Here is a 25,691-nt window from a genome sequence, read left to right on the forward strand (position 1 = left end):
TGTTGTTGTTTTTTTTCAATTTTTGGTGAAATGATCTTTGACATGGTTTTGTGAAAACACACAGTGATGCTACTGTAGCAGTGGAATCTAGAACGAATCGAAGCACGTTGACATTCCAAAGCGATAGATGGCAATAGTGAGCGGGCATTGCGGACAGTAAGACAAATATTAGATAAAATAATAATAATAATAATAATAATACTAAGAAGAAGAAGAAGAAGAAGAAGAAGAAGAAGAAGAAGAAGAAGAACAACAACAACAACAACAACAACAACAACAACAACAACAACAACAACAAGAACAAGAACAAGAAGAACAAGAAGAACAAGAAGAACTAGAAGACCAAGAAGAACTAGAAGACCAAGAAGAGGACGGTAGCTGGTCGCCGTCGAACGCATGGGCCCCTGGCGTTGAGCTTTGACCCCTCCGGCTCCCCGTAGTCGGTGACGCGTCGCACTGCACACGCGCAGAGCAGGGCCGGCTAGTGATGTTAGCACGTCGCACCTGCAGGAAGGAGCTGTGGCGGCAGTTAGTCCACCTGTGCCCCTGCGTGCTGTCTTCATCTGCTTCGGGCGGGACAAGCGGCACAACACTCACCCCGAGCTGCAAACGGTGCGATAGTAAGTACTTCAGTTACCTGATACTGGACCTCCATGTTTAACACGTGTTTATTAACCCTAAACTTGACCATCTCTAACATTATACCTAAACGTAACCATCTAACATTATAGCTAAACTTAACCCTCTAACATTATACCTAAACTTAACCATCTATAACATTATACCTAAACTTAACCATCTAACATTATACCTAAACTTAACCATCTATAACATTATACCTAAACTTAACCATCTAACATTATACCTAAACTTAACCATCTATAACATTATACCTAAACTTAACCATCTAACATTATACCTAAACTTAACCATCTATAACATTATACCTAAACTTAACCATCTATAACATTATACCTAAACTTAACCATCTATAACATTATACCTAAACTTAACCATCTATAACATTATACCTAAACTTAACCATCTATAACATTATACCTAATCTTAACCATCTAACATTATACCTAAACTTAACCATCTAACATTATAGCTAAACTTAACCATCTAACATTATACCTAAACTTAACCATCTAACATTATAGCTAAACTTAACCATCTAACATTATACCTAAACTTGACCATCTAACATTATACCTAAACTTGACCATCTAACATTATAGCTAAACTTAACCATCTAACATTATAGCTAAACTTAACCATCTAACATTATAGCTAAACTTAACCATCTAACATTATAGCTAAACTTGACCATCTAACATTATACCTAAACTTGACCATCTAACATTATACCTAAACTTAACCATCTCTAACATTATACCTAAACTTAACCATCTAACATTATACCTAAACTTAACCATCTATAACATTATACCTAAACTTAACCATCTAACATTATACCTAAACTTAACCATCTAACATTATACCTAAACTTAACCATCTATAACATTATACCTAAACTTAACCATCTATAACATTATACCTAAACTTAACCATCTAACATTATACCTAAACGTAACCATCTAACATTATACCTAAACGTAACCATCTAACATTATACCTAAACTTAACCATCTAACATTATAGCTAAACTTAACCATCTAACATTATACCTAAACTTAACCATCTAACATTATACCTAAACTTAACCATCTATAACATTATACCTAAACTTAACCATCTAACATTATACCTAAACTTAACCATCTATAACATTATACCTAAACTTAACCATCTAACATTATACCTAAACTTAACCATCTAACATTATACCTAAACTTAACCATCTATAACATTATACCTAAACTTAACCATCTATAACATTATACCTAAACTTAACCATCTAACATTATACCTAAACTTAACCATCTATAACATTATACCTAAACTTAACCATCTATAACATTATACCTAATCTTAACCATCTAACATTACACCTAAACTTAACCATCTAACATTATACCTAAACTTAACCATCTAACATTTTACCTAAACTTGACCATCTAACATTATACCTAAACTTAACCATCTAACATTATACCTAAACTTAACCATCTAACATTATACCTAAACTTAACCATCTAACATTATACCTAAACTTAACCATCTATAACATTATACCTAAACTTAACCATCTATAACATTATACCTAAACTTAACCATCTATAACATTATACCTAAACTTAACCATCTATAACATTATACCTAATCTTAACCATCTAACATTATACCTAAACTTAACCATCTAACATTATACCTAAACTTAACCATCTAACATTATACCTAAACTTAACCATCTAACATTATACCTAAACTTAACCATCTAACATTATAGCTAAACTTAACCATCTAACATTATAGCTAAACTTGACCATCTAACATTATACCTAAACTTGACCATCTAACATTATAGCTAAACTTGACCATCTAACATTATAGCTAAACTTAACCATCTAACATTATAGCTAAACTTAACCATCTAACATTATAGCTAAACTTAACCATCTAACATTATAGCTAAACTTGACCATCTAACATTATACCTAAACTTGACCATCTAACATTATACCTGAACTTGACCATCTAACATTATACCTAAACTTGACCATCTAACATTATACCTAAACTTGACCATCTAACATTATACCTAAATTTGACCATCTAACATTATACCTAAACTTGACCATCTAACATTATAGCTAAACTTAACCATCTAACATTATACCTAAACTTGACCATCTAACCTTATACCTGAACATAACCATCTAACATTATAGCTAAACTTGACCATCTAACATTATACCTAAACTTGACCATCTAACATTATAGCTAAACTTAACCATCTAACATTATAGCTAAACTTGACCATCTAACATTATCTTAAACTTGACCATCTAACATTATCTTAAACTTGACCATCTAACATTATAGCTAAACTTGACCATCTATAAAATTATAGCTAAACTTAACCATCTCTAAAATTATAGCTAAACTTAACCATCTCTAACATTATAGCTAAACTTGACCATCTAACATTATACCTAAACTTGACCATCTAACATTATACCTAAACTTAACCATCTATAAAATTATAGCTAAACTTAACCATCTCTAACATTATACCTAAATTTGACCATCTAACATTATACCTCAACTTAACCATCTATAACATTATGTGTCTGGGGAGCATATATGCATCCCAAAAGCCTTAAAGTAGTCATTGAACATATATTCGGGACACCACAAAATCGCATACTATCATTTAGTAAGTGAACTAACTGCGTGATCATTGTCTGAAACCATAACCCTAACCCATAATGCATAAGAGTATTTGGAAAATTACCAGGCCTAGTCACAACCATGCCTTAGGAGGACCAGATGCCAGGAACATTTCTATTACAGTTTCATCATCAACCTAAAAAAACGCAGAAAGGAAGCTGCCTGCCTAGAAGACATTGTCGTTTGTCGGAAAAGACAATAGTTCTCTTTCCTCTCAAGATGCTGGATGCTATGAGCGCGTATCTTGTCCACAATTTTGGACCCAGCATCTTTAAATGCCACCTCCAGCCATTTTCACTCCCTGCTGTCCCCACAACATACTCCCTCATCCAGCATCTTGAGAGTAAAGAGAACTTTTGATTTTCAGACAAACCACAATGTCTTCCAGACCGATGTGTCAACGAACCTCTCGTTCCATTGTGCCCCTAAGTTCTTTACGTTTGTATTCTTAATGTACCTCTGTTCCCTGAAATCTTTTTCTCACTATTTTCCTTCCTCTTTACCTCAAGGGATGCATGAGCAAAATGGTGAGCGGAAGAAAGCAGTGGTAAGTTTTATTCATTTATTTGTTTATTTTTTGTTTCTCCTTCACTGCTCTTGCCAATGATTACATTTGGAATGATATAAATAAGATAAGGTTACACTTAATTGATCCCCAAAACATATTTGTGTTATGATTTTATTAAAAGCAAAAAAAAACAACTCTTGTGTGTTGTGTATTTCCGCATTTTATATTTTGTCGAATACTAAATTGACAATGCCAATAATGAAACAGAATGGGGAAAAGTGTTAATAAATTACATTTTTCTTTCCATTCTTTTCAGATATGTATTGAAGGAAACATTGCCAGTGGGAAGACAACTTGTCTGGAGTATTTCAGTAAAACAAGCAACATAGACGTAAGTGGAAGCTAAGTCACTGTTGCTAACAGGAATGATTTAAAATTTTTACATTTTGGAAGCAATGCAACATGCACCATTCCTAATAATCACATTTAAATCACGTCCTTTTTTGTTAATTATTGGATTTTATATACATGCTTTTTGGACATAGACTTCCTCAAAAACCCAAATAAGGCCCCTTTTACACCTGGGGGGGTATTCACAAAATCTAGCTTGGATTAATCAGCGATAACCCATAATAAGTGACAACTTGCTGTTAGGAAAATATAAGTTATTTGTTAATTGAAAAAACCCTTATTTGATGTGGTATACAGGGATATAAAAAATACTTCTCCAACGCAGTAAAAACCGCCGATCGTCCTATTCTAAGCTGCTCCTGGCCAGGTCAGGAGGAAAGCATCAATCGCCATGGCAACCTAGCTGGCATCTCAGGCTGGCTGGAATAAGCCATGCCTAGGTGTTGTCATCCATATCGTATTAAAAAAATGTGTCTGGATATGGTTTAGCCAGATAAAATGTACACCTGGTGTTTATGTGCGTCTTCATACATTCAGATTTCATTTCATTGGCGAGTACAGAATTCAAATGGCTGTGATTGTCACAATGTTCGTGTTTTGGAGGACGCTGTAACGAGATCACTGATTTTAACACCCTGTGTTTATGATTTTATCCAATGCCTTGTTTTCAACAAAATCGGAGTTTCAAAATCAGAACATAATCGTTGAACATTTATTATTTATTTATTTTGAGCACTAGTGATGAGCAGAGTTCAGTGCACCTTTTTCATACATAAGAACCTTTTTTATTTTGAAAAGTGTTCTTGTTGTGTATAAAGCAAAACGTGAATGATAAATCCATGTGAATACCCTGTATTTTGCCTTTTGGTCGACTTTCTTAAGAAAAAGCAGTTACGATGGAATGCCGAGCGCTGGAAGCACAGCGGGGAGTGCAGGGTTCACCATGCTCCCCTCGTGGTTGACGGATCTTTGTAACTGTGTATTTATTTGATTTATTCCTCGCTCTCTCTCTGTTCCTACATTTCGCCAGGTCCTGACGGAGCCCGTTTCTAAATGGAGGAACGTGCGTGGACACAACCTGCTGGTACTGCTCAAGAATAGGCCACGATCCTTACAAACACATTTTGCAACTTTTCTTCTTGAACCACCTCCACATTATTTGAGTCTTTTTTTTTTTTTTTTTTCGTCTCGTTCCCCTTCATGCCATACCTTATTTAAGTATGCTTGTTGGTTGGTGCTCCTTTCTAACTATTTGTATTTACAGGGTCTGATGTATCAGGATCCCACGCGCTGGGGCATCACTCTGCAGACATACATACAGCTTACGATGCTGGATCGACACCTGTCAACCATAGTGGGTGTTATTCTGTGTCTGGATGTTCTCTCCTCCTCAGTGTGGCCCAAAAAAAAAACTTTTTTCGGCCAAATTTTTAGGACCCGCTCTGCTGTACGCCGTTCGCTATCATTTTAACCTCACGTCGGTTAACATATGGATTTCCTATTTTTAAAATCGGTGAGCTTCTGCTATGTGCCGTCGTCCCTCCGTGCAGAATGCCTTACTAAGTACTATCGTCCAGTGTGCTGTAGTATGTGAGTAAAAAAGGAAAATGGCTTCTGATGTACTGCATTGTAGTGTGCCGTGCTTGCGTACCAGGATATTTCACCGATGTAGTGTCATCCTGGTACGTTTGGCATACTGCTTGAGCATGCTGTGTGTGCGGTGTTGTATCAGAGCTGATAGTGTTGTTAGAGGATTGCTGCTAACCACATTGGTGTGACGTCCGTCCTTTGCTGCAGTCAGCCCCCGTTCGGATGATGGAAAGGTCCATCCACAGTGCCAAGTACATCTTTGTGGAAAACCTCTACAAAAGGTACTGTACCACAAAGCCACCTGGAACTTTAAGGAGTGGAAGGCAGAATCGCTGCTAGCTCTTGAATGGGAGTTTATTTTTGGGCCGGGATTCTCCCACTGAATCGTTGTACTAAGAAAATGATGTTGACGTGCTAGTGGTTGCATTCAAATTGGTGTGTGTGTGTAAATTTATTTATGTTAATGCAGGATTAATATTTGACACTTTGTAATTTGGTAACTGTCAACTAATTTAGAAATGCGTGTCAAAGGATGGAGTCTTTTTCAACTCATTCACTACAGACCATTATTTCATGGACCGCTGCAATATTGATGTTTGCCTTACCGTGTGTGTGTGTGTGTGTGTGTGTGTGTGTGTGTGTGTGTGTGTGTGTGTGTGTGTGTGTGTGTGTGTGTGTGTGTGTGTGTGTGTGTGTGTGTGTGTGTGTGTGTGTGTGTATCATTGCACACATTGCGCACACCAAGGAGGACGTATGTAGGATGTATATAGGCCTCATTCATAAAGAATGATAAATATCTTTGGAAACATTTTATTTAAACAACTGATTTTCGCATTCCTCGATTGTCAATATGCAGTTAGTCCTATGGTTTGAGTGAGGGCAATCCTCACATCTGCTGAACCGCAAATTGATCTCATTGCGACATACTATGTGACATTTGCTGAGACGTATGAGTATGCCTGACTCCTGTTTACAGTCATTGTATTTACCATTCTTTTTGAAGGTCGTAGCATTTGAAGCTCGTTGAAAAGGTAATGGCGTTGGTCGGTCTCAGTATTCCAGCTTTTAAGTAAAAATGTCAAACTATCTCATGCAAGGTTTTTAATAGGACCTTGTGTTTTTCAGCGGGAAGATGCCAGAGGTGGACTATGCAGTTCTCAGCGAATGGTTCGACTGGATAACGACCAACATATCCATCCCTGTCGATCTGATTGGTGAGCACTCGGAAAGAAGCAAAACCATGGCGTATCGTAAGCCAGTGATAAATCCCCGGTTTGTCGCAGGCTGTCAACCACTGATTTCGCCAGTATAACGTTCTAGTCACACATACCCTGCTCAGTAGCATTATAGTGTTTTCTTTACGTTTTCACAAGTATTGCCTTGTCTGTGGAAGTTTCCCACGAGGTCCCCGTACTTCTCCCCTTTCCGCTCGAAGACCTCCTCCGTGGCACAGTTTGCATGATGCATGATGTTCTTCTGTCGGCTCTGAGACCATGTCAGTCTCTTCACTTTGACTGGACACAGTGTCTTTCCAGTGTAACCAGCTTGTGGGGCATGGAGTCAAAGCCATTGGCCATGTTTTACCACAGCCCCACCACCGCCTCTATTCTCCTGGGCTAGCTGCGTGACCACACCTGTGCGCTCTAGGCAGTCTGGTTCCCCCAAAGATGCCACCTTCCTGGACTGAAGGGTTGATATTCCCATTTCCCGAGGAAGAAATCCATCGTTGCTCAGCTACAAATGCTGCAGAGAACTTCAACCCTGAGCAAAGAGGGGACTCTGAACTGGCTGATGTCCTTGGATTCTTCCTCTTTTAGGAATCCACATATCGCCACCGCTGCACTACTCGGCTTGTCCTCTAGATGACACCTTCAGCTCCTTCGAACAGGCTCCGTTTTCTTACTTTTTTCCTCTTTCCTCTTGTTGGTGTCCAGTTTACCTCCAGACTTCCCCTCAGACGTGCTATGAGAGGCTGAAACAGAGATGCCGAGAGGAGGAGAAAGTAATTCCTCTGGTATGAACTTTTACGTCTGGTTGCACAATGTTTACTTCTGATTTATTTGGGTCACCAGCCAAAAACTCTCTTCATTTTCCAAATGTTTGTAATAATAAAAATAATAATCATTTTCACTTCACCCACACTTATTTGGAGAAAGAAATCTACTTTCTATACCCTCCCCATTGAAATAACACTGAATAATAATGCAACTGCAGTTGGGACCAAGGTTGTGAAAGGCAAAATATAAATGCATTATTATTATTATTATTATTATTATTATTATTATTATTGTTATAGTTATTGTTATTATTGCTGTTTTTGTTCTTGTGACCAATTATTGATGGTGGCTTAAGGTGTGAATGCTTGCAGTAGACATCAACTACAAACGTTTTATCCTCAGTAGATAAAACTCAAACATCCCAATTTTTTTTCCTCTACTGAACTTGAGTTGCAGATTTATAAGAAAAATCTGAAATTCTTTCAGATTTAAGTCTCGAGTACTGTAGCCACATTTAATTTATTCTAATATTTAAATACACAGGCTAGTTTAAGATCAGCTTTTATTTTGAACATGCAACAAAAATGCAACAGGAAATGGAGAGTTAGGTTTTTGTTCTCAATGTGTGGCACCTTGCTGCACACGCACACTTCCTGGTTGCTTGTGCATGATCACTCAAGCCTCTGGCTGGGGAGAACACAAACCTCACTACTCTGGATTAATACAGACGTCCGGTGCTTTTTGATGATTCCATAGGTCACCAGTGATCGTGAGAACATGCTTTTTAAATTTTTTATTTTTATTTATTTTTTTAATGAATGAATTTTTATTTTCTGTAATACTTTCATATTTCTAATTGGCCGTCAACCATCTGTGGACAGGACTACTTGGAGTCCACCCACAAGCTGTATGAGGAATGGCTCATCAAGCAGACTTCCTTTCCGGTTCCGGCTCCCGTCCTCGTAAGTCACCGACCCGCTCGCTTCTTACCTTCACTTCACTGACGTCCAGTTTGGGTTCCACGTGTCGCTTCATCTCCGTCTCCGCAGGTCATCCCTGCTGACCACAACCTGCAGCAGATGTTTGACCAATTTGAGAAGAACCGGGACAGGATCCTGACGGCGAGTCGCCTCTAACTATTGACAATGTACATGTTTTGGATTACGACCTTCTATTTATTTTAATTGTACTGGGACCAGAACTGGTGTAAAATTAGCTGTAAAAAGACACATCTATGTATTCATATTCACTATTCAATATAATTGCTGTGCCCCTTTATACGATTTTATTATTCAACTCAATTTTATAATTATGTGACCTGATTGACACACAATATAGTCAAAAGATGTTAATCAGGATAATTCAGCTTCCCATTTTTCTCTTTTCGTAAGGCGTTAGAAAAAATGAGACACAGCCACCAAGTCATTCAGTATGTTACATATGTTTACACTGTGTGCTGTCTCTTCATTATGCTATTCAATATTGTTACCCGTTTTATTTTTCCACTGCACCTCCAGCATATGCACCTTGTTACAGTCCCAAGGCCAAATATGGCTTTTTTTCAAAAATAAATCTATACCTACCACCCTAAAAATAAATAAAAAATAATGATAATAAAAGATGCGCTGCAATTGTCCAATGCTCTTTAGTGTTTCTCCTGCCTGTTGAATAAGCCAAATCATTGAAGGTTTTATTCACTGTTGCCACTGAGTTGTTTACCATCATACACGGATTGAAGTCATTCTTGTCGTGCAAACTAGCCGGTTTCCAATATAATCCAAGTGAAGACGTGAACACTTTCAAGTGGGAGTAGCTGGAGCAAATCTTCCTGTCGTGCTGGACAAGGCAACGGGAAATGACTTTAAAATTGTCTGATTCGTTTTTGCTCTGATTATCATTTTCTTCATCTTTAATCTTCTGCGTCGTTTTACTTTGATTCAGCAGAAAGTAATCATAACTTCGGTTATTTAGGGTTTTATTCCCTATTGCTGTTCTACTGTATGACCTTATGCGGAGGGGCGGGGGGGCGCAGGACCTTCATCCCAAACTTGACATATTTTAACATAACCTTGGCATGGGTGAAAATGTCTTAAATCATTATGTGTTAACGTTTTGATCGTAACTGTGATTTGAGTAGAGTATTTTTTCGAGCTTATAGAGCTTGTGCGTAATCACCGGGTGTCATGACATTTCACTGCATATATGTACGACCATATGTGTATGTATGTGACAAATAATCTCTTGAACTTGAACTTGAACTGCTACGATTGAAGTCCCGCTCCATCACACGGTTCCTGGAAAAACAACATTCTGAGATGGCCGCTGCGGCTCGTGTTTGTTTCACAGTCTCTACACCAGCAGCAGAACTGGAGAACGGTGTAAGTTTGCCTCACGAATAGCGTTTGTTGTGCACAAATAAACAACTTTTTTTGTTGTTATTATTCTCGTTTACCATTTCAAACTTCTGAGCAGCTGACAGAACGTATGAACTGATTGGATATGGGGTCTTGTGAGTACAGGATGGTGCATTACTTTATTTGTGGGATTCAATTTGTCAAATTTCTGTTTGTTACTAACCTGCAGGCAATTTGCTTTCCCGTTTTTGTTTGCGTTATTGAATGCGTGTTCCTTCAGAGCCGACCGACACCACAGGCAGGTCAAACCCCTACGAGTCGTCGGATTTCATGTAAACAAACAGTTCATCAGATTTGGCGAGGTTTCTTTTTTTAATCTCTTCTTTCATTGCCCACAGGGTCCAGTCACTTTTCTGCTGAAATGTTGCATTTCAAAAGCATTGTGTTTGCTCTGCTATGCACAGCTGATGGCGATTGTTCCTATCTCGCTTTTTATTAAAAAATAAAAGCTTTTTATTTAAAAGAAAAGTTTAAAATAAAATATCTCGGGAGAACACGAAGCTCATGTCGTTATAAAACATCATTTTGGGGCTAAATTCATTCACCTCATTGAGCAATCACAGCGACCGGCACAACCAGACCAATGACTAAAACGAAGATTGGGACAAGTGGTGTGATGATCAAATGTTATGGTGGGAACTAACATGAACCGGGGGAACTCTTTAAAGAACTTTAAATGGCAAACTAAGTTTTTCCTTTCGCGGTTTCAAAGACGCCAATGCAGAGTTTACAGAAGAAGCCTTTTCCATTTCCCCGCGTGCCGCTCAAATGCCTCGTCGCGTTGGATACCGCAGCTCGCTCTGCCTCCGGTCTCGCCCCTGGAGACTGTTTCCTGTGGTTGTTCGTTTTGTTGACTCGCGTCAACCTGTGGTCGTTGTTTTCAGGCCGTGGCTATCCAGTGACTCATCAGGCCTCAACGGATTTTGTTGCGCGTAACGTAGTTCGAGCAACAGATTTTGGAGTAGGTTGTTCTTAGCTGCGCAAAGCCCCGAGCCTCTCACTCGCGATGCAGTGATCAAGCTGCTGGAAGCGGCAGTAATAGCGCGTGCGAAGTCCGCTGTGGTTGGTCATTAAGTCAGGATGCACGTCGTGATGTGGTTTGGGAGCCATTTGAGTGGACTCGATTCAAACCTTCCGAGCGTGCCCCTGAGGTCCACAGTGACGCTCAACGTAGTACGGTGGTGGATATCCGAAGAGGAGGAACCCTCGTCCGCCTCTTCAGCCTCGAGGGGGTTTCTCCGTGGAGGTTTGCGTCTCTCTGTTGGCGGCGACCACCCGTGGACGACCACCCAGGTCACCGCCGGAGGGCGCGTCCTCCGCTACGGTCTCATTACCGCTGGGGGCGTCGCCGCTGGTTTCACTCTCGGTATTCAACGCGGTCACGTCGTCGCTACCCGCTACTATACCGGCTTTACAACCATCGCTGCTCCTCATGGCCGCGGCAACACTTTTTGGAAGCGTTTTGCTGTGGTTGTAATCGGCCTTGCTCCTTCCTTTATGTGTTTTGTCTTGCAGCAGAGGGTGCCCCCTTATGGTCAGGTCGGGGTAGTTACGGTGCATCTCCACGATGGAGCTGTCCTCGCTGAGACGGCGGCTGCATGGGGCAGCCGGTCTCTGAGGCCGGCGCTGGAGGCGGAGCGTGGGCTCGGCCGTCGTTACCTGTGGAAACAACGCCAAAACCAAACTGAGAAGGAAAAAAAATCAGCTTCAAAGACATTTCTGGAAAAGGCACCCGCCACCTTCCGACCTCACAAACCGTGAGGCTAGTCATTGCTCTGCAAGCACTGGTTGCTCTGGTTATTGCTCTGGTGCAATGGCGGGCGCCATTTTGGGAGATACTGTGTGTTAAAAGCACAATTTCAACCCAAACCTTCTGCAGGGTTCACATTCAAACTTCCTCATTTTCATCATTTTTGATCTGCCATAGAAACATATTTAAAAGGTGTCCTTTAAATGTGCTTCATTAACAATCCCTGCTTCTAAACTGACACACTACAATACACACACAATACACACTAAATACTTCACACACTGCACACTACGCCTACTACACACATACTACACACATATGACACACTCATGACATACTCACTACACACATACTACACACTACATGCACACATACACTACACATGTACCACACTACACACACAGGACACATACTACACACTACACACACATTACACATTACACACATACTACCCACATACTTCACACTGCACATAGATCTACTTGTATTACATACTACATGTTCACACAATTGTCCAGCGTACTTTAGTGTGTCAGTAAAAACAACGATGGCTCCTCTGACACACCCTGCCTTCATGTAGCCACGCCTTCCAGCATGTTACAGGCTTCATAACGAAACTTGCCCTCACAATGCATTGTGGGATACACTTTCCAATGCAGTGTGAAGTTGTGAAGTGTTTCCCTATTGGGATATTTCACTGGATATAGTATGTCATCCTGGTACTTTCGGCATTCTACTGGAGTATACTATGATTAGTGGCACAGGGAAGATGTGGACATGGAGCAGGAAGTCATCCCTGGTTACACAGTATCTTAGAACAATTTCCGACCGGCAGTGGCTACCTTCTCCGCCTTAGTTTGCCAGAGGTCATCCGGGAAGCAGCTTTTGGAGAGCTTCTGGTCTCCTCCTGTTGCTCCTTCCTCCTCCTCCTCTTCCTCGGGCTTCTCCTCCTCCTCCTCCTCCTCCTCCTCCTCCTTCTGTTCTTGTCCCTCTGTCGTCTTGGCATCAGGGCAAACCAGCGGCTCGTTGTGAGGGTGGTGACATCGCCCCCCCACGGCCCCAACAGCCTCCTGCCGCAAGATCATTACCATCATCACAGAGAAAACCCAGTCAAAAAGACCGCCTGTCTGTCCGTCTATCTCTCTGCATGTCTGTCCGTCTGTCTGTCTATCCATCCGCCTGTCTGTCTATATCTGTCTGTCTATCTGTCCATCTATCCATCTGTCTATGTATAACTGTTGCCCTGAAGTCCGAATGTCTAATATTTAAATATCAGATAAATAAATATCTATTATTCCTCGATTTCCTCCTCATTATTCATCCTTTTTTCTTTCCTTTGTTTATTCCTATTCTTTATTCCATCCGTCCACAGCGGGCGGTGCGGGTTCACCTGTGATCCGGGTTCAAGCGGCTCCAGCATGTCCAGGAGGCGCTTGTACTCCAGCCTGGCCAGAAAGAGCTCCAAGCCCACCGCTCCGGCTCCCTCTGGGTTCGCATCCTCCCTCAGTTTATACTCGGTGATACATCTGAAACAAAAACACATGAAAAAAGCGGATGAAAAAAGTCCAACTAGGATCGTGAATTATGAAAAGAATAGAATAGAATTTGCAGGGGGTTTTTTTGTTTTTGTGTCCCTCGTGACAAAATTCACAGCAAAGGGAGCGACCGTCGTGCATCAGGGTGTTGAGGAGGATTTCCCCACCCGTTGGTCTCTGTTTCCATGTGGGGAATGTAGCCGATGCAGCCCAGGACCGACCGGATGGTGGAGCTGGTCAACGCCGGCAGGAGGCAGTAAACAAACGGGCCTGTAAAGGTCTGATGGACACACGGACACAGCAAGACAGAGGCGTGGATTGAATCAGGAGTCTTGAGTCCAATACTCCAGACCCTACCCTAGTATTATATCATATATACAAATTATTATATATGAGTAAGTACTATATGGTATAAATACAGTATATATATATGAGTAAGTATCATTACATTTAGTCATTTAGCAGACGCTTTTGTCCAAAGCGACTTACAAGGGAGAATAACATTCAAGCTACATTGCGACAGAGACATTAGTGTAACAATAAATACTAGTAGTATTAAGTACTTGTAAGTTAGGAGAGGAGGTACTCTCTGAAGAGCTGGGTCTTCAAGTGCTTCTTAAAGACAGAGAGGGAGGTCCCTGCTCTGATCATTTTTGGCAGCTCGTTCCACCAACGTGGAAGTACAAATGAGAATAGCCTGGATTGCCGTGGCTGTATGGCCGGCAGAGCCAGGCGACGCTCATTTGACGAGCGCAGCATCCGGGGGGCAACATGTGCTCTTACAAGAGCATTTAAGTAGGTGGGAGCATTCCCAACAATCACTCTGCAGCATAAGAGACTTGAACTTGATGCGAGCGGCTACAGGTAACCAGTGGAGCTCGATGAGCAGCGGAGTGACATGTGCCCTCTTTGGCTGGTTGAACACCAGTCGCGCCGCCGCATTCTGTATCATCTGTAGTGGCTTCACCGCACAGGCCGGCAAGCCTGTTAAGAGAGCGTTGCAGTAGTCGAGACGGGACATCACCAAGGTTTGTACCAGCAGTTGAGTGGCATATTGGGTCAGGTACGGCCTGACTTTTCGGATGTTGAATCGTGCGAAGCGGCAGGACCGGGAGACGGCGGCAACATGGTCCGAGAATGTCAGTTGGGCATCTATTATGACACCTAGATTCCTTGCAGCCTTGGTAGCAACAAGAGATAGAGAGTCGATTTTAATATCAACGTTGTTATAAATACCTTGTTTGGCCGGGAAGACCAGCAGTTCTGTCTTCGCCAGGTTTAGTTGAAGATGATAATCCTTCATCCATGTGGATATGTCAGCGAGACAATCCGAGATCCGCGTCGAGGCAGTGGGGTCGTCTGGCTATATATATATATATATATATATATATATATATATATATATATATATATATATATATATGTGTGTGTGTGTGTGTGTGTGAGTAGTCAAGGTTAGCAGCCCGACCTGCATCTTCTGAGAAGAAGAACCCACAGCAGGCTACGAATCAACCTACAGTAAGATACACCTAGGGATTTCAATTCGGACGGACCAAAGGATACCCACATGGCAACAGAAATACGACAGAGTGCGGCAAGGTGTGTGTAAGAACCTGTGTGGCCTAAGATCCACCAGGCCAAGATGAAATGCGTGCAGACCATGTGTGGCACAGCGCAAGTGTCAAGTGTCACTACCCTTGGTGAGACGCAGGAGCAGCCAGGTCGGGAGTCACCCCACAATGCCCGGAACCTTTAGGTGACGCAAGCACCAAACCCATGCAGAGCAACAGAACATCGTCTGGTCAAGTGGCCCAAAGTTAACGAGGTGAAGGAGTGGCTCCAGTTGATGAAGATGTCGATTCCATCTACGCAGCTACAGCCAAGGGTGAAGCTGATCGCAGCCTCCAGATAATGACCACCATCACCGCCAGCCTAACTGCTGAGAGGTTGAGAGAGGAGGAGAAGTGAGCAGTGAAACTCCCTTACAACATGAACAACAGAGCAAGTATGATCCACCAGATCAGGCAGGAGCTGAAGGTCTTGAGGTGGGAGTTTAAGGAGGCGAGGGCGGAGGAGAGGGGACCTCCCACAGAGCTGCGCAGTATCGTCCGCAAGAAACTGACGACCTTGAGGAGGGCCGAGTGGCGTAGGAGGCGGCGGGAGGAGAGGGCCAGGAAGCGAACTGCCTCTCTAGTGAACCCCTTTGGGTTCACAAAACAGCTGCTAGGGCAGAAGGGCAGCTCACCAGCTCCAAAGCTCAGATTGACTGCCTCTTTAGAGACACCTTCAGTGATGAATCCAGGGAGCAAGATCTGGGCCACTGTAAGTCCTTGATTAATCCACCTGCACCAACTCTAGTTTTCGACGGGAAGGAGCCCTGCTGGAAGGAGGTCCAGGAGGTGGTCAAGAAGGCAAGAATAAGCTCAGCCCCAGAACTGAGCGGGGTACTTTACAAGGTTTACAAGAACTGCCCAAGGTTACTCCACAGGCTCTGGAGGATCCTGATGGTGACCTGGGGGAGGGGCAAGGTAGCTCAGTGGCAGTATGCAGAAGGGGTGTGGATTCCAAAGAAGGAAGAGTAAAAGAGCATTGATCACTTCAGGACCATCTCGCTGCTCAGTGTTGATCAGGGAGCAGTTGGATCCTGAAGGACCTGATCACCTGGGCTCGCATGAGCTACAAGCCGGTGAAGTCCAGATCTTTGGTGCTGAAGAAGGGAGAGGCTGGTATCGAGGTCAGGAAAGGACAGAAGTGGAGGGCAACAGAGGCCGTGGAAGTTGCTGAGTCACGGCTAAGGCACTGGCCTGGGTTGCATTAAAACATCTTGCTACGACAAGACGCAGGGGAAGGACAAGAAGTCGCTGATCTAGGATGAGGTGCAAGCGTCAGTTGAGGAGGAGTGAGCCAGCAGGATGGTTGGAATGCAGCAGCATGGAGCCTGGACAAGATGGGAGAAAGCGGTGGAGCGCAAAGTCTCATGGGCTGAGCTTTGGAAAGCTGAGCCCCATCGAGTAAAATTCTTAATCCAGGCTGTCTATAATGTTCCACCAAGCCCATCAAACTTGTTTTGCTGGGGGAAGGTGGAATCACAAGCTTGCCCTCTGTGCCTGAAGAGAGGAACCCTGGAGAACATCCTCAGTTGCTGTTCAAAAGCCCTGGGCAAGGGACACTACTGCTGGCGCCATGACTAAATCCTGAGGGCCATAGCGGACACCATCTGCAGTGGGGTTAGCCACTAGAAGCGCCTCCGCCGAGTGAGGAAGACTGTCGCTTTCATCAGGGCTGGGGAGAAGCCAACATCAGCTGCCAGGACCACCTCCAATGGCCTTCTAGCAACAGCACAAGACTGGGAGCTGAGAGTCAACCTTGGGAAACAACTGAAGTTCCCAGAAACTGTTGCCACAACAATGCTAAGGCCAGACATTGTGCTGATCTCAGGAGCCTCCAAGCAGGTCATTCTCTTGGAAGTCACTTGGGAGGACTGCATTGAGGAGACAAAGCATACTGAGCTTGAGGAATTATGCCGAAGCAATGGTTGGTGAGTGAGATGTAAGCCCATTGAGGTGAGATGCAGAGGGTAGAGGCTAGTCCCAGGGCCTACAACGTGCTGGGCATCACAGGGGCCAGTAGGCGAATGGCCATCAAGTTGGCCACTTGAGGGAGCAGAAGTTGCTTCAAGGTGGCTGTGGACCAGGAGAGGAAAGCTGTGGGTGGGGTCGTGCTACCTGGACACAAGCCGGGGCTTTATCAACCCTGGCCAGGTTGGGTGGGTGAGGGTATCTGATCGATTGATATCTGACCCGAAACACCCAATGACCCCAGGTAACATCACTGATGATTTGTACAGATCTATCATAAGATGATGTATGCCACAAGAGTAGGTATTATATGATAAATATTAGTTATACAGTATATGAGTAGGTATATGAGAGATATGTATATAATGTTATGATATTATAGTATAATAAATATATTAAAGTATTATATTTATTATAGCATTATATTAGTATTATATTTATATTAAATATTATATTTATTATAGTATTATATAGTTATTATATTTATATTAAAGTATTATATTTATTATAGTATTATATAGTTATTATATTTATATTAAAGTATTATATTTATTATAGTATTATATTTATATAAAAGTATTATATTTATTATAGAATTATATATATGGGTGTGCACCTTGATGGTTCGGATCTCCTTCTTCCACGGGTGGAGCAGCAGGTTGATACAGAACTTTTCCAGAACTTCTGTCGCTTTCACATACGCCCTCAGAATCTCCGGAGCCCGCTCGCCGCCCGGTTCGAGCCCGAGCAGCTCCCATTCAGGACGACCGCTCCGCTCCGCGCCGCTCCGCAGCAGCCGCGCCGCTCTGCCCGTCAGCGCGGGGTCGTCGCACGGGCGAGCGGCGCCCGACTCCCGGTGGTACCGGACGTACGCCTCGTAGAAGTCCCGGCGGGGGGCCAGCTCGGCGTCCGCCCGGTCCGTGGCCCCGGAGCCGCTCATCACCTCCGGGCGTCAACGAGGAAGTGAAAGAAGATGCGGAGCTTCCTCCAAACAGACCTGTAGTACGAATCCCCTCCAGCAGATCCTGCTGCAGGGCTCAAACACACCACACCCACACTGCGTGGCGGGGTCCGCCCCGGGCCACTTCTGTGTGTGTGTTCGTGTGTCTGTGTATGGGTGTGTGTCCATCTGTATCCGTGTGTGTGTGTGTGTGTGTGCGTGTTCGTGTGTCTGTGTATGAGTGTGTGTCCATCTGTATCCGTGTGTGTGTGTGTGTGCGTGTATCCGTGTATCCGTGTGTGTGTGTGTGCGTGTGCGTGTGTCTGTGTATGAGTGTGTGTCCATCTGTATCCGTGTGTGTGTGTGTGCGTGTTCGTGTGTCTGTATGAGTGTGTGTGTGTGTCCATCTGTATCCGTGTGTGTGTGTGTGTGTGTGTGTGTGTGTGCGTGTTCGTGTGTCTGTGTATGAGTGTGTGTCCATCTGTATCCGTGTGTGTGTGTGTGTGTGTTCATGTTAGCTTCCCGTACTGGAGGCTGCAGTGTGTGATCCGCGTTTTCTCCAAACAAAACTGTGGATGTTTTTATTTTATTTGTTTCTTTTATTAATTTGATTAAATTGATTTTATTTTCCGACATTTCCGTAACGGAAACTAAAAAGCCCCGCTACGCCCCGCCACGCCCCGCCACGCCCCGCCCTGCTCCGGACACCGCGGTGAAAGTCGTATCGAACTTAAATGGCGTCTTTTAGATCGAATATGATGAGGATTCGGCCACTGATGGTTTATTTCTCGCCTCAGATTTGTCCAGACACACGTTCGACGAACGGATCAGACGAAACAAACGCGAAAGTTACGGCGTAAAAACAACGGAACCCGGAAGTGAAGCTCAAACCCCATTGGCTCGCAGAACGCGTGGCCCCTCCCACTGAAACAGCCCGGAGGCATGTCACAACGGTTAGAATGCAGCATCTGAGCGGTATTTTCAGCGGAAAATTTAAACATGTTTTCGGATTATATTTATTATAGTATTATATTAGTATATGTATTGATCTCAGATTTCTATATAACGTGTATAAAAAAGCAGAACGACAGATCCTGTTTTTGGAGTTATTTCTAGGAGTGATCCATCCCTGGTATCAGAAGCTGCACGACTAACGCAAAGAATAAAGGGAGCAGATTAGAAGAGAATATCATCATAATAATAATATTGTAATCTATTTATATAGTACTTCTCATGCAGAAAATGCAGCTCAAAGTGCTTTTATATTTCGGTGCACAGTGATAAAGAAGAATAAACCAGACAATAAAAGTCAAAGAATACAACTATTTAAAGATAAAGGATCAAAAGGAATTTATAAAATAAATCATCAAGAATAACAACCAGAGCCCGGCTCATTGTAAACCAGATGAAAAAGGTGTTTTCAGTTTCAATAGAGCCGGGTTTATTTGACCAGAATTAACATGAAGCCGTCCAAAGTGCTTTTGTTTTTCCCCCTTTTCTACTGAATGAACCGAAGCAGCTGAAATGAAAAGTTGTTCCAGTGGATTTAAAGACGGGAAAACATCCGCGAAGTATGAAGTGGATTTGAAATGTCAGCCTTTTAAACGTCGTGCTTTTCGATTCTTTTCTTTCTGATAAATGTTTTGTGTGTTTTCCAAAACAGGAAACCCACCTCTGACAGTGTTCTGCCTCCTTCGTGTCCGAAAATTAACATCAAGTTAGGTCAAATAAGGTCAAATAAACATTTTCACTATGACCTTCCAATAACAGGGAAGGAGCGAACAGCAGAATCCCAAATCCGGATTCCACCGACACCGCCCGAGCTGCCGGGGAGGCCGCCGGCACCGGCCGACGTAGGTCGGTCGTCACCAATTTAAAAAAATACAAAATAAAAGAACGATAAAGGGGAACAAAAGGGAAAATAAAAAAAGAAGAAGCGGCTGCTTCCGGAACGAGACGCGCCCACTTCCTGTCGTTTTTTTTTTGGAGACAGCGCAACAGGCGGCGCGAGAGGGAAGCTCGTTCAGGCTTCGGTTCAGAGAGCGACGGAGCCAAACCCCAACTGAGCGGGGGCCAGAGGCCGCTTTAACCGTTTCCATTCCACCAAAACAAAGCCTTTTGACAGTAGGCGACGGAGGATTTAAACGATTGTGGTGAGGACCCCGCCCTCAGCAGCAGCCACGCCCCTGATCCCCCTTCACCCCCCACGTTAGTTGCTGCTTCTGGAGGCCACGTTTCAGAACCAATATCTTTACTTTACTACATCTCTACTCACATTTCTTGAAGTACGCCCGTGCGTTCGTGAGTTGATATTTATTTTAAAAGCGGTTTTTAACGGCACGCTGTTCCAACACAGTGTGACAACATTCAAACCAGACAGAGCGGGCATGAAACCAATAACACAATGAAAGAACGCCAAAGGAAATATGAGGGACAGACAAATCCAATCCGGATTTAGAGTTTTATGTATTTTTAACTGAATGACACCTCCTCTACGGTTGTATTTCTTTTGTGTAGATTTTAACAGTGATATGGATACCGTGAAGTGTTATGGAACTATTACAGAATCGCTTCCATCCAGGATGCCTGGGCGCTTTCAAAACTTTTAAGCGCTTTGAACACAGGTGCGTTTGTGCTTTTCCTGAAGAAGAATGGAGTCTTCTCGCGTCGGGATGTTTGTGCTTCCTCCGCCGCCTAGTTACCGACCGAAAGAAACTACGATTTGTACATCTGGATTCGACTGTGAAGCATCACACGGAGCGCTTTGCATCATTTTATGAGTGATGAACTGTGTTTTTATCCAAAGGACCGTGAGAACAATGCGACTTCCTCATCGGGCGTGGCCGCTTCTTGGATTCGTCCCCAAACCACTTACAAGATCATTACTCTGTTAAAGAAGAGGGTGAGCGGTGATTTGTTGTCATGGTTACGAGTCACTTTTTCGCGTCAGCACAAAAGCTTTTCAAACTTAAAACAAACTTCTTTCAAAAGTCTTTAAAAAAAAATTAAATTAAAAAAAAACGCGGTCAACGTGTTGTTTTTAGTGTGAATCTTTATATTTCATTATTATTCATTTCGTAACTTTTGGGGGAAACACACGAACAACATCGGCAACAAGAGTACAACCATGTAAATACATGTCAACAATTTCAATTATCTTTTATGGAACTCATTTGTATCTGAAATTTTGAAATATTTTAATTCAGACAATTACCACGAAATTAAACCTTTAATAATAAAGGATAAGTGAATTTAATAGATATTTTATGAAATAAAAATACATACAAATAACATCAATTGGGGAGTCAAAGTGTTTGATCAGCATCATAAAAGTGCGGAACAGGATGCGACGTGTCCCATGTGTGTAATGGGGCGGGGCCACATCTCCCCCAGTTCAACGGGCGCAGACTGAGTCACACCTTTTAATTTTACGCGGTAATCCCAATCATAATATTAACATTTCTTTACAAAATGTGGTTCAGTCGCCTTGTATAGACGGCGGGCGCGGCGCGGTGCACGGTCGACCGGCTGAAACAGGTGAGCGGTTTAAGCGGCACTCGATGTCGCTCGTTTCAAACGACGGAAGGAGAGAACAAAAAAAACAAACAAACAGGAGGACGGTGCGACCCACTGACCCAGCGGGGCGTGTAAAACCCGGCTCACGCCTTTGAGAACCCGATCACGCCTCCCTCGGGTCTCAAACCGGGGGGGTGAAACGTTCTCTCATCCCGCCCCTCCCGATAAGAAGTCCAATTCCAAAAGTCCAAAGTCAGCGGGGGGATGGCCGCGCCCAGCGCTGGAAGAGAGCGTCCATCCCATCACGGAGCAGCGTGGACACGTCGGGTGGGGCAACCCTCCCGTCTTCGGGGAGAAAGGCGCGCTCCCAGCTCGGGGCGTGGCTCGGGGCGTCCCGGGCGCTCTACTCCTCCACCACGGGCGGCGGAGAGAGTTTGAGCTGGAAATCCTGGTCGTGGAACACGCTGGCGGCCCCGGGCGGGGCTGGGTGGCCCGGCGCCGTCTTGTCGTTGCCGTGGCACTGGGAGAGCTCCGACAGGATGGCGAGCTGAAGGACGGAGACGGAGCGAGGGGGGGGGGGGGGGGGGGGGGGCAACCAAAAAAAACACTCTAACGGCTGTTGACTCATATCCACGGAGCCCAAGTCCTGAGGGAGACTGTGCTGTCGTGGTTTGTTTTAAAAAGTTAATGAATAATACTTTAACAACGCCACAAGACATGTAGTTCATTCATTCTTTTTAAAATAAATATTATTAACATTAAATATATTACTTAATATTTAATTACTTAATGAAATATATAATAATATATTCACCCCAGATGGAGTTCCAAACCCTCAGCTATGTAAAAACAATAATAAGCGTCTATAATACCAATCCTAAACTAAATGCAAATGAAAGAAGGGATGGTTGTGGGAAAGTCTCCCCCTCTTCCTAAACGATCCGTCTCTGGGGGAAGTTTTAAGAATGGAAAGTATTGAAATGAGCCCAGAGAAGAGGGAGGGGGACACACAACAACCAAACAACCCAATTCAAGTACAACGTCAAAAAATATATATAAAATGCGTCTCTACCCTTGATGGCCCACGGTACAAACAGCGAAGGTGGTTCCAGGACTGGGCCTGCTGGGGGTCCAATGCTGCTTCAACCAAAACCTGGAAAACAGCAAAGAAGCGTGGGAACCCCACTCCCCCCCCCCCCCCAGCCCCCGCCTGCGGGGAGCGGTCGACGCCCTACATCCAGGATGCGCATCGCGCGCCAAACTCATTCGTTTGTTCCTTTCATCCTCATACGGGAAACTCACGCAGCAAATAATAATATTTAACATAATACTATATTTTGCCAGGGCCGGGTTGGCGAGATGGTTACATCTCACAACATGCGGGTTAAATATCACTGAAGTGCATTGTCTTTTTTTGGGGGGTTACAGAGAAAGTGAGCGACGGGCGTTGTGGCGGCGCACTCACGCTCAAAAAGCAGTTTGAAGAATTGTCAACGTGTCTGCGGCCCTCGCACGTTTACGGGAATTAAAACACGGGGAAAAGGATCCCCCTCCTCTAGAGCCTGATTCTCTAACCATGACTTGGTTCACAAATGATGTCACTCATTCTATTTTATTATTATTTTTTTTTTTTTTCTACAATTTCTTTTTTTTTTGTCTTGCATTAAATCAAGGCCTGATTTTAATACGGTCCCGTCGAATTCTGGGAACTAACAGGTCTCTCCACCGTTTGGATCAGAGGGTTGCTCCCCGGACGTCAGCCGAAGCCTTACCTTCCTCCCGCTCGCGCTCGACTTGCGGTGCGCCGATGTCACGCAAGTCTGAACCCGGCGGATTGATGTTGAGAGGTGGGAGGGAGGGAGCGGGGAGCACAAAGAGTTGAAAAGGAAGAACGGGAGAAGCAGACCGTTAGGACGAGCTCCAGGAAATAAGCGGCGTGCATGTACGGGAGATAAGAGGCAGTCATGGACACGCCAGGTTGCGACATCACAGTTAGGAAAGCAGCCGCAGCGGTGAGTCATGTTAGGAGGATGCCAATCTGCAGGGCGTGGTCGGCTATAAAACAAAGACTTTGACGTCTGGGTTTTTTTTATTTTATTTTATTTTATTTTTTTAAAAAGGAGCCCCGAGCCAACTCACAGGGAGCCAACAAGGCCGAACAGCCACGGCCCCCCGAACCGAAGGTGCAATCGCCGACAAAAAAAAAACGCCGAATGATTTAACGTTGGAGGGGGGACAGCGGGGGAAGCTCGCTGACGGGGACGGTGAATAAACGCGGCAGAAGCGCAGCCGTCCAGAGGGAATTTTTTTTTTTTCCACCACTCAAGAGGGGCTTCCAGACGTCAGACCCAACGAGCTCCAAACCCTATTTCCCCCCCAAATTGGTCTTGGCCAGACAGCAGCTGGAAACGCGGGGGAAAGGTCATCTCGGGTTAGCGCTGCTGGCCCCCCACCCACCCCCGCAGGTATATCCCCACACACCGACCTGTGCCAGGGAGGCGCTTCGGCCCCTTCCTTGATCTGCGCCGCCGCCGCCGCCGCCGCCTCTCCCCGCCTGGCTGGACGAGCACTTGTAGCAGCTCCACGCGCCCGACGCCAGAGCGCCTCCGCAATGCTTGGCCTCCAGGCACTGGCAGTGGTAGAGGTGGCCACAGCTGATATGAAGGGCACATGGTACGCAGCGTCAACATCGCCGCCGCGCGCCGATACAAACACCTGGTGTAGAGCGGACTCCAACAGAAACCTGTTTATCTTTAACTCCTTAACTCAGCTGCTCTTTAACTCCTGGAAGTTTGGGAAAAATGAGGTTTCAACGTGACCGGAAACGCGCGGGTCTCCGCCGGCGTCTTGACCGGTGTGACTGCTTTGTCGGGGGCTGACCTGAATATGACCATCTCCTCAGCAGAGTCCTGCCTCCGCTTGTACTGCTGCAGGCAAATGTTGCAGCTGTCCTGCCTCGGGTGGAGGCCCCGGGTCACGGAGGCGCGCAGGTGGGCGAGGGACCAATGGAGGTCGTGGTTCAACAGGCTGGTCGTCGTCTCCAGTAACGTCTTAGCGGGGAGCAAAGAGGAAAAAGGGCAAAGCTCACTTTATTTTTCAAACGCCAGATGGCGGTTAACTCCGAGGTGAGGTTGATGAAGACACAGTAAAAGAATGTTGTCCGTGTGTTTAAATATATAATATTTTTTTTTTTTACGTTTTAAATCCACCGGTGATGTGCCCCAAAAGACAAGAAAATGGGGCTGCATCGATAGGTAAACATTACATTGGTAGCCATACAAGACAAAAAAAACAAAACGTTGTGGTAGTTACCTGTTCGTAGTTAAAGGTCTCCAGCATCCCCAGAATCAGGCCCTGGATCTCTGACAGCTTTCCTTTCCCATACACTGGGTCCTTTGACACACACATATAATACAGTAGTACAACCACAGGCAATAACTCTCAGAAGAGTACATATTTGGGGAAAAGATATGGGACACAAATTCTATGACAATGCCATTTAAATAACTGTATGAGCTCAATCTGGAATCAATCTTTTAAGCCTTCAGAGTTGATCTGCGGTGACTGGAGGCTGGAGTGTGCAAACGGCCTGGACCGGTTCTGCTGCTTCCCAAACCGCTGTTGTTCTCCGCGTCGGGAGTGAAAAGTTTGCTCGTCACGGCCGATGACGCGGTCTTGGCTAAAAATGATTTTGTTTTTGGCCGCGACGACGGTTCACCCGCGAGCCCGCCTGTGTTTGCGGCTGAGGTAAAGCAGGAGACCGTGTGTTAGTCGTCCGGTAGAGGGGGGGGCCCCGTCTGACCCCCCGAAAAGGTCTCGTATCAGCACTTTCTAGCCTCCCTCGGGTTCGGGGGTCGGGTCCGGATGGTGATGCCATGGATTACGTTTCGACTGGACCCGACGGGGCCCGACCACATTGCGACTCCTGACTCGACGCATGAACGTTCAGAAACGTCACGGACGCGATCGATTTCGATGCGAGTTTCCTTACTTGGGGGCTGCGAGGAGTCGGCGGAGACGGACGAGTGTGTTCACAATGTGTTCACAGCGCTGCTCTAGTTCATGCTTTTTGGATATCACGACGAGGCGGCCTTT

The 25,691-nt window shown here is 44.3% G+C and overlaps 3 protein-coding genes across 5 annotated transcripts in view; 1 reads left to right on the plus strand and 2 right to left on the minus strand.

Moving 5' to 3' along the window:
- Positions 1 to 485: 485 nt before the first annotated feature.
- Positions 486 to 9,619, plus strand: tk2 (thymidine kinase 2). Its single transcript, XM_080016162.1, has 10 exons — positions 486 to 620; positions 3,867 to 3,904; positions 4,182 to 4,256; positions 5,307 to 5,360; positions 5,541 to 5,630; positions 6,074 to 6,147; positions 6,992 to 7,080; positions 7,801 to 7,880; positions 8,745 to 8,825; positions 8,913 to 9,619. Exons 1-10 carry the CDS (start codon positions 488 to 490, stop codon positions 8,997 to 8,999), a joined length of 801 nt encoding a protein of 266 aa, XP_079872288.1. The 5' UTR covers positions 486 to 487; the 3' UTR covers positions 9,000 to 9,619.
- A 934-nt stretch (positions 9,620 to 10,553) lies between these two features.
- Positions 10,554 to 18,080, minus strand: LOC307242078 (uncharacterized protein; the record flags this gene model as incomplete). The annotated part of the gene is made up of 5 exons (XM_080016413.1): positions 10,554 to 11,936; positions 12,870 to 13,097; positions 13,418 to 13,553; positions 13,730 to 13,842; positions 17,757 to 18,080. The coding sequence occupies 5 exons, from the start codon at positions 18,078 to 18,080 to the stop codon at positions 11,496 to 11,498; spliced, it is 1,242 nt and encodes a 413-aa protein (XP_079872539.1). The 3' UTR covers positions 10,554 to 11,495.
- A 2,844-nt stretch (positions 18,081 to 20,924) lies between these two features.
- The window catches only part of vps8 (VPS8 subunit of CORVET complex), a 39,317-nt gene continuing 34,550 nt past the window's right edge, over positions 20,925 to 25,691 (minus strand). For 2 of the 3 annotated variants that reach the window (XM_080017116.1, XM_080017114.1), the window contains exons 40-45: positions 24,909 to 24,989; positions 24,477 to 24,646; positions 24,082 to 24,250; positions 23,369 to 23,416; positions 22,669 to 22,749; positions 20,925 to 22,143 (exon numbers count right to left, since the gene is read on the minus strand). In XM_080017116.1, the coding sequence (XP_079873242.1) occupies positions 22,000 to 22,143; positions 22,669 to 22,749; positions 23,369 to 23,416; positions 24,082 to 24,250; positions 24,477 to 24,646; positions 24,909 to 24,989 (693 nt within the window). In that variant the 3' untranslated portion in view covers positions 20,925 to 21,999. The remainder of the gene's footprint in view (positions 22,144 to 22,668; positions 22,750 to 23,368; positions 23,417 to 24,081; positions 24,251 to 24,476; positions 24,647 to 24,908; positions 24,990 to 25,691) is intronic. The other variant, XM_080017115.1, reaches the window with a different exon arrangement.

The sequence above is a fragment of the Zeus faber genome, assembly GCF_960531495.2.
Source record: "Zeus faber genome assembly, chromosome: 16".
Lineage (NCBI taxonomy): Eukaryota > Metazoa > Chordata > Actinopteri > Zeiformes > Zeidae > Zeus > Zeus faber.

What these genes read in the sequence shown, in the direction of transcription:
- tk2 (XM_080016162.1), top strand. Translation starts at nt 488, where the DNA reads ATGTTAGCACGTCGCACCTGCAGGAAGGAGCTGTGGCGGCAGTTAGTC. An exon ending in GAGCTGCAAACGGTGCGATA is followed by an intron (nt 621 to 3,866) that starts GTAAGTACTTCA and finishes CTTTACCTCAAG; the next exon opens with GGATGCATGAGCAAAATGGT. An exon ending in GTGGAAAACCTCTACAAAAG is followed by an intron (nt 6,148 to 6,991) that starts GTACTGTACCAC and finishes TGTGTTTTTCAG; the next exon opens with CGGGAAGATGCCAGAGGTGG.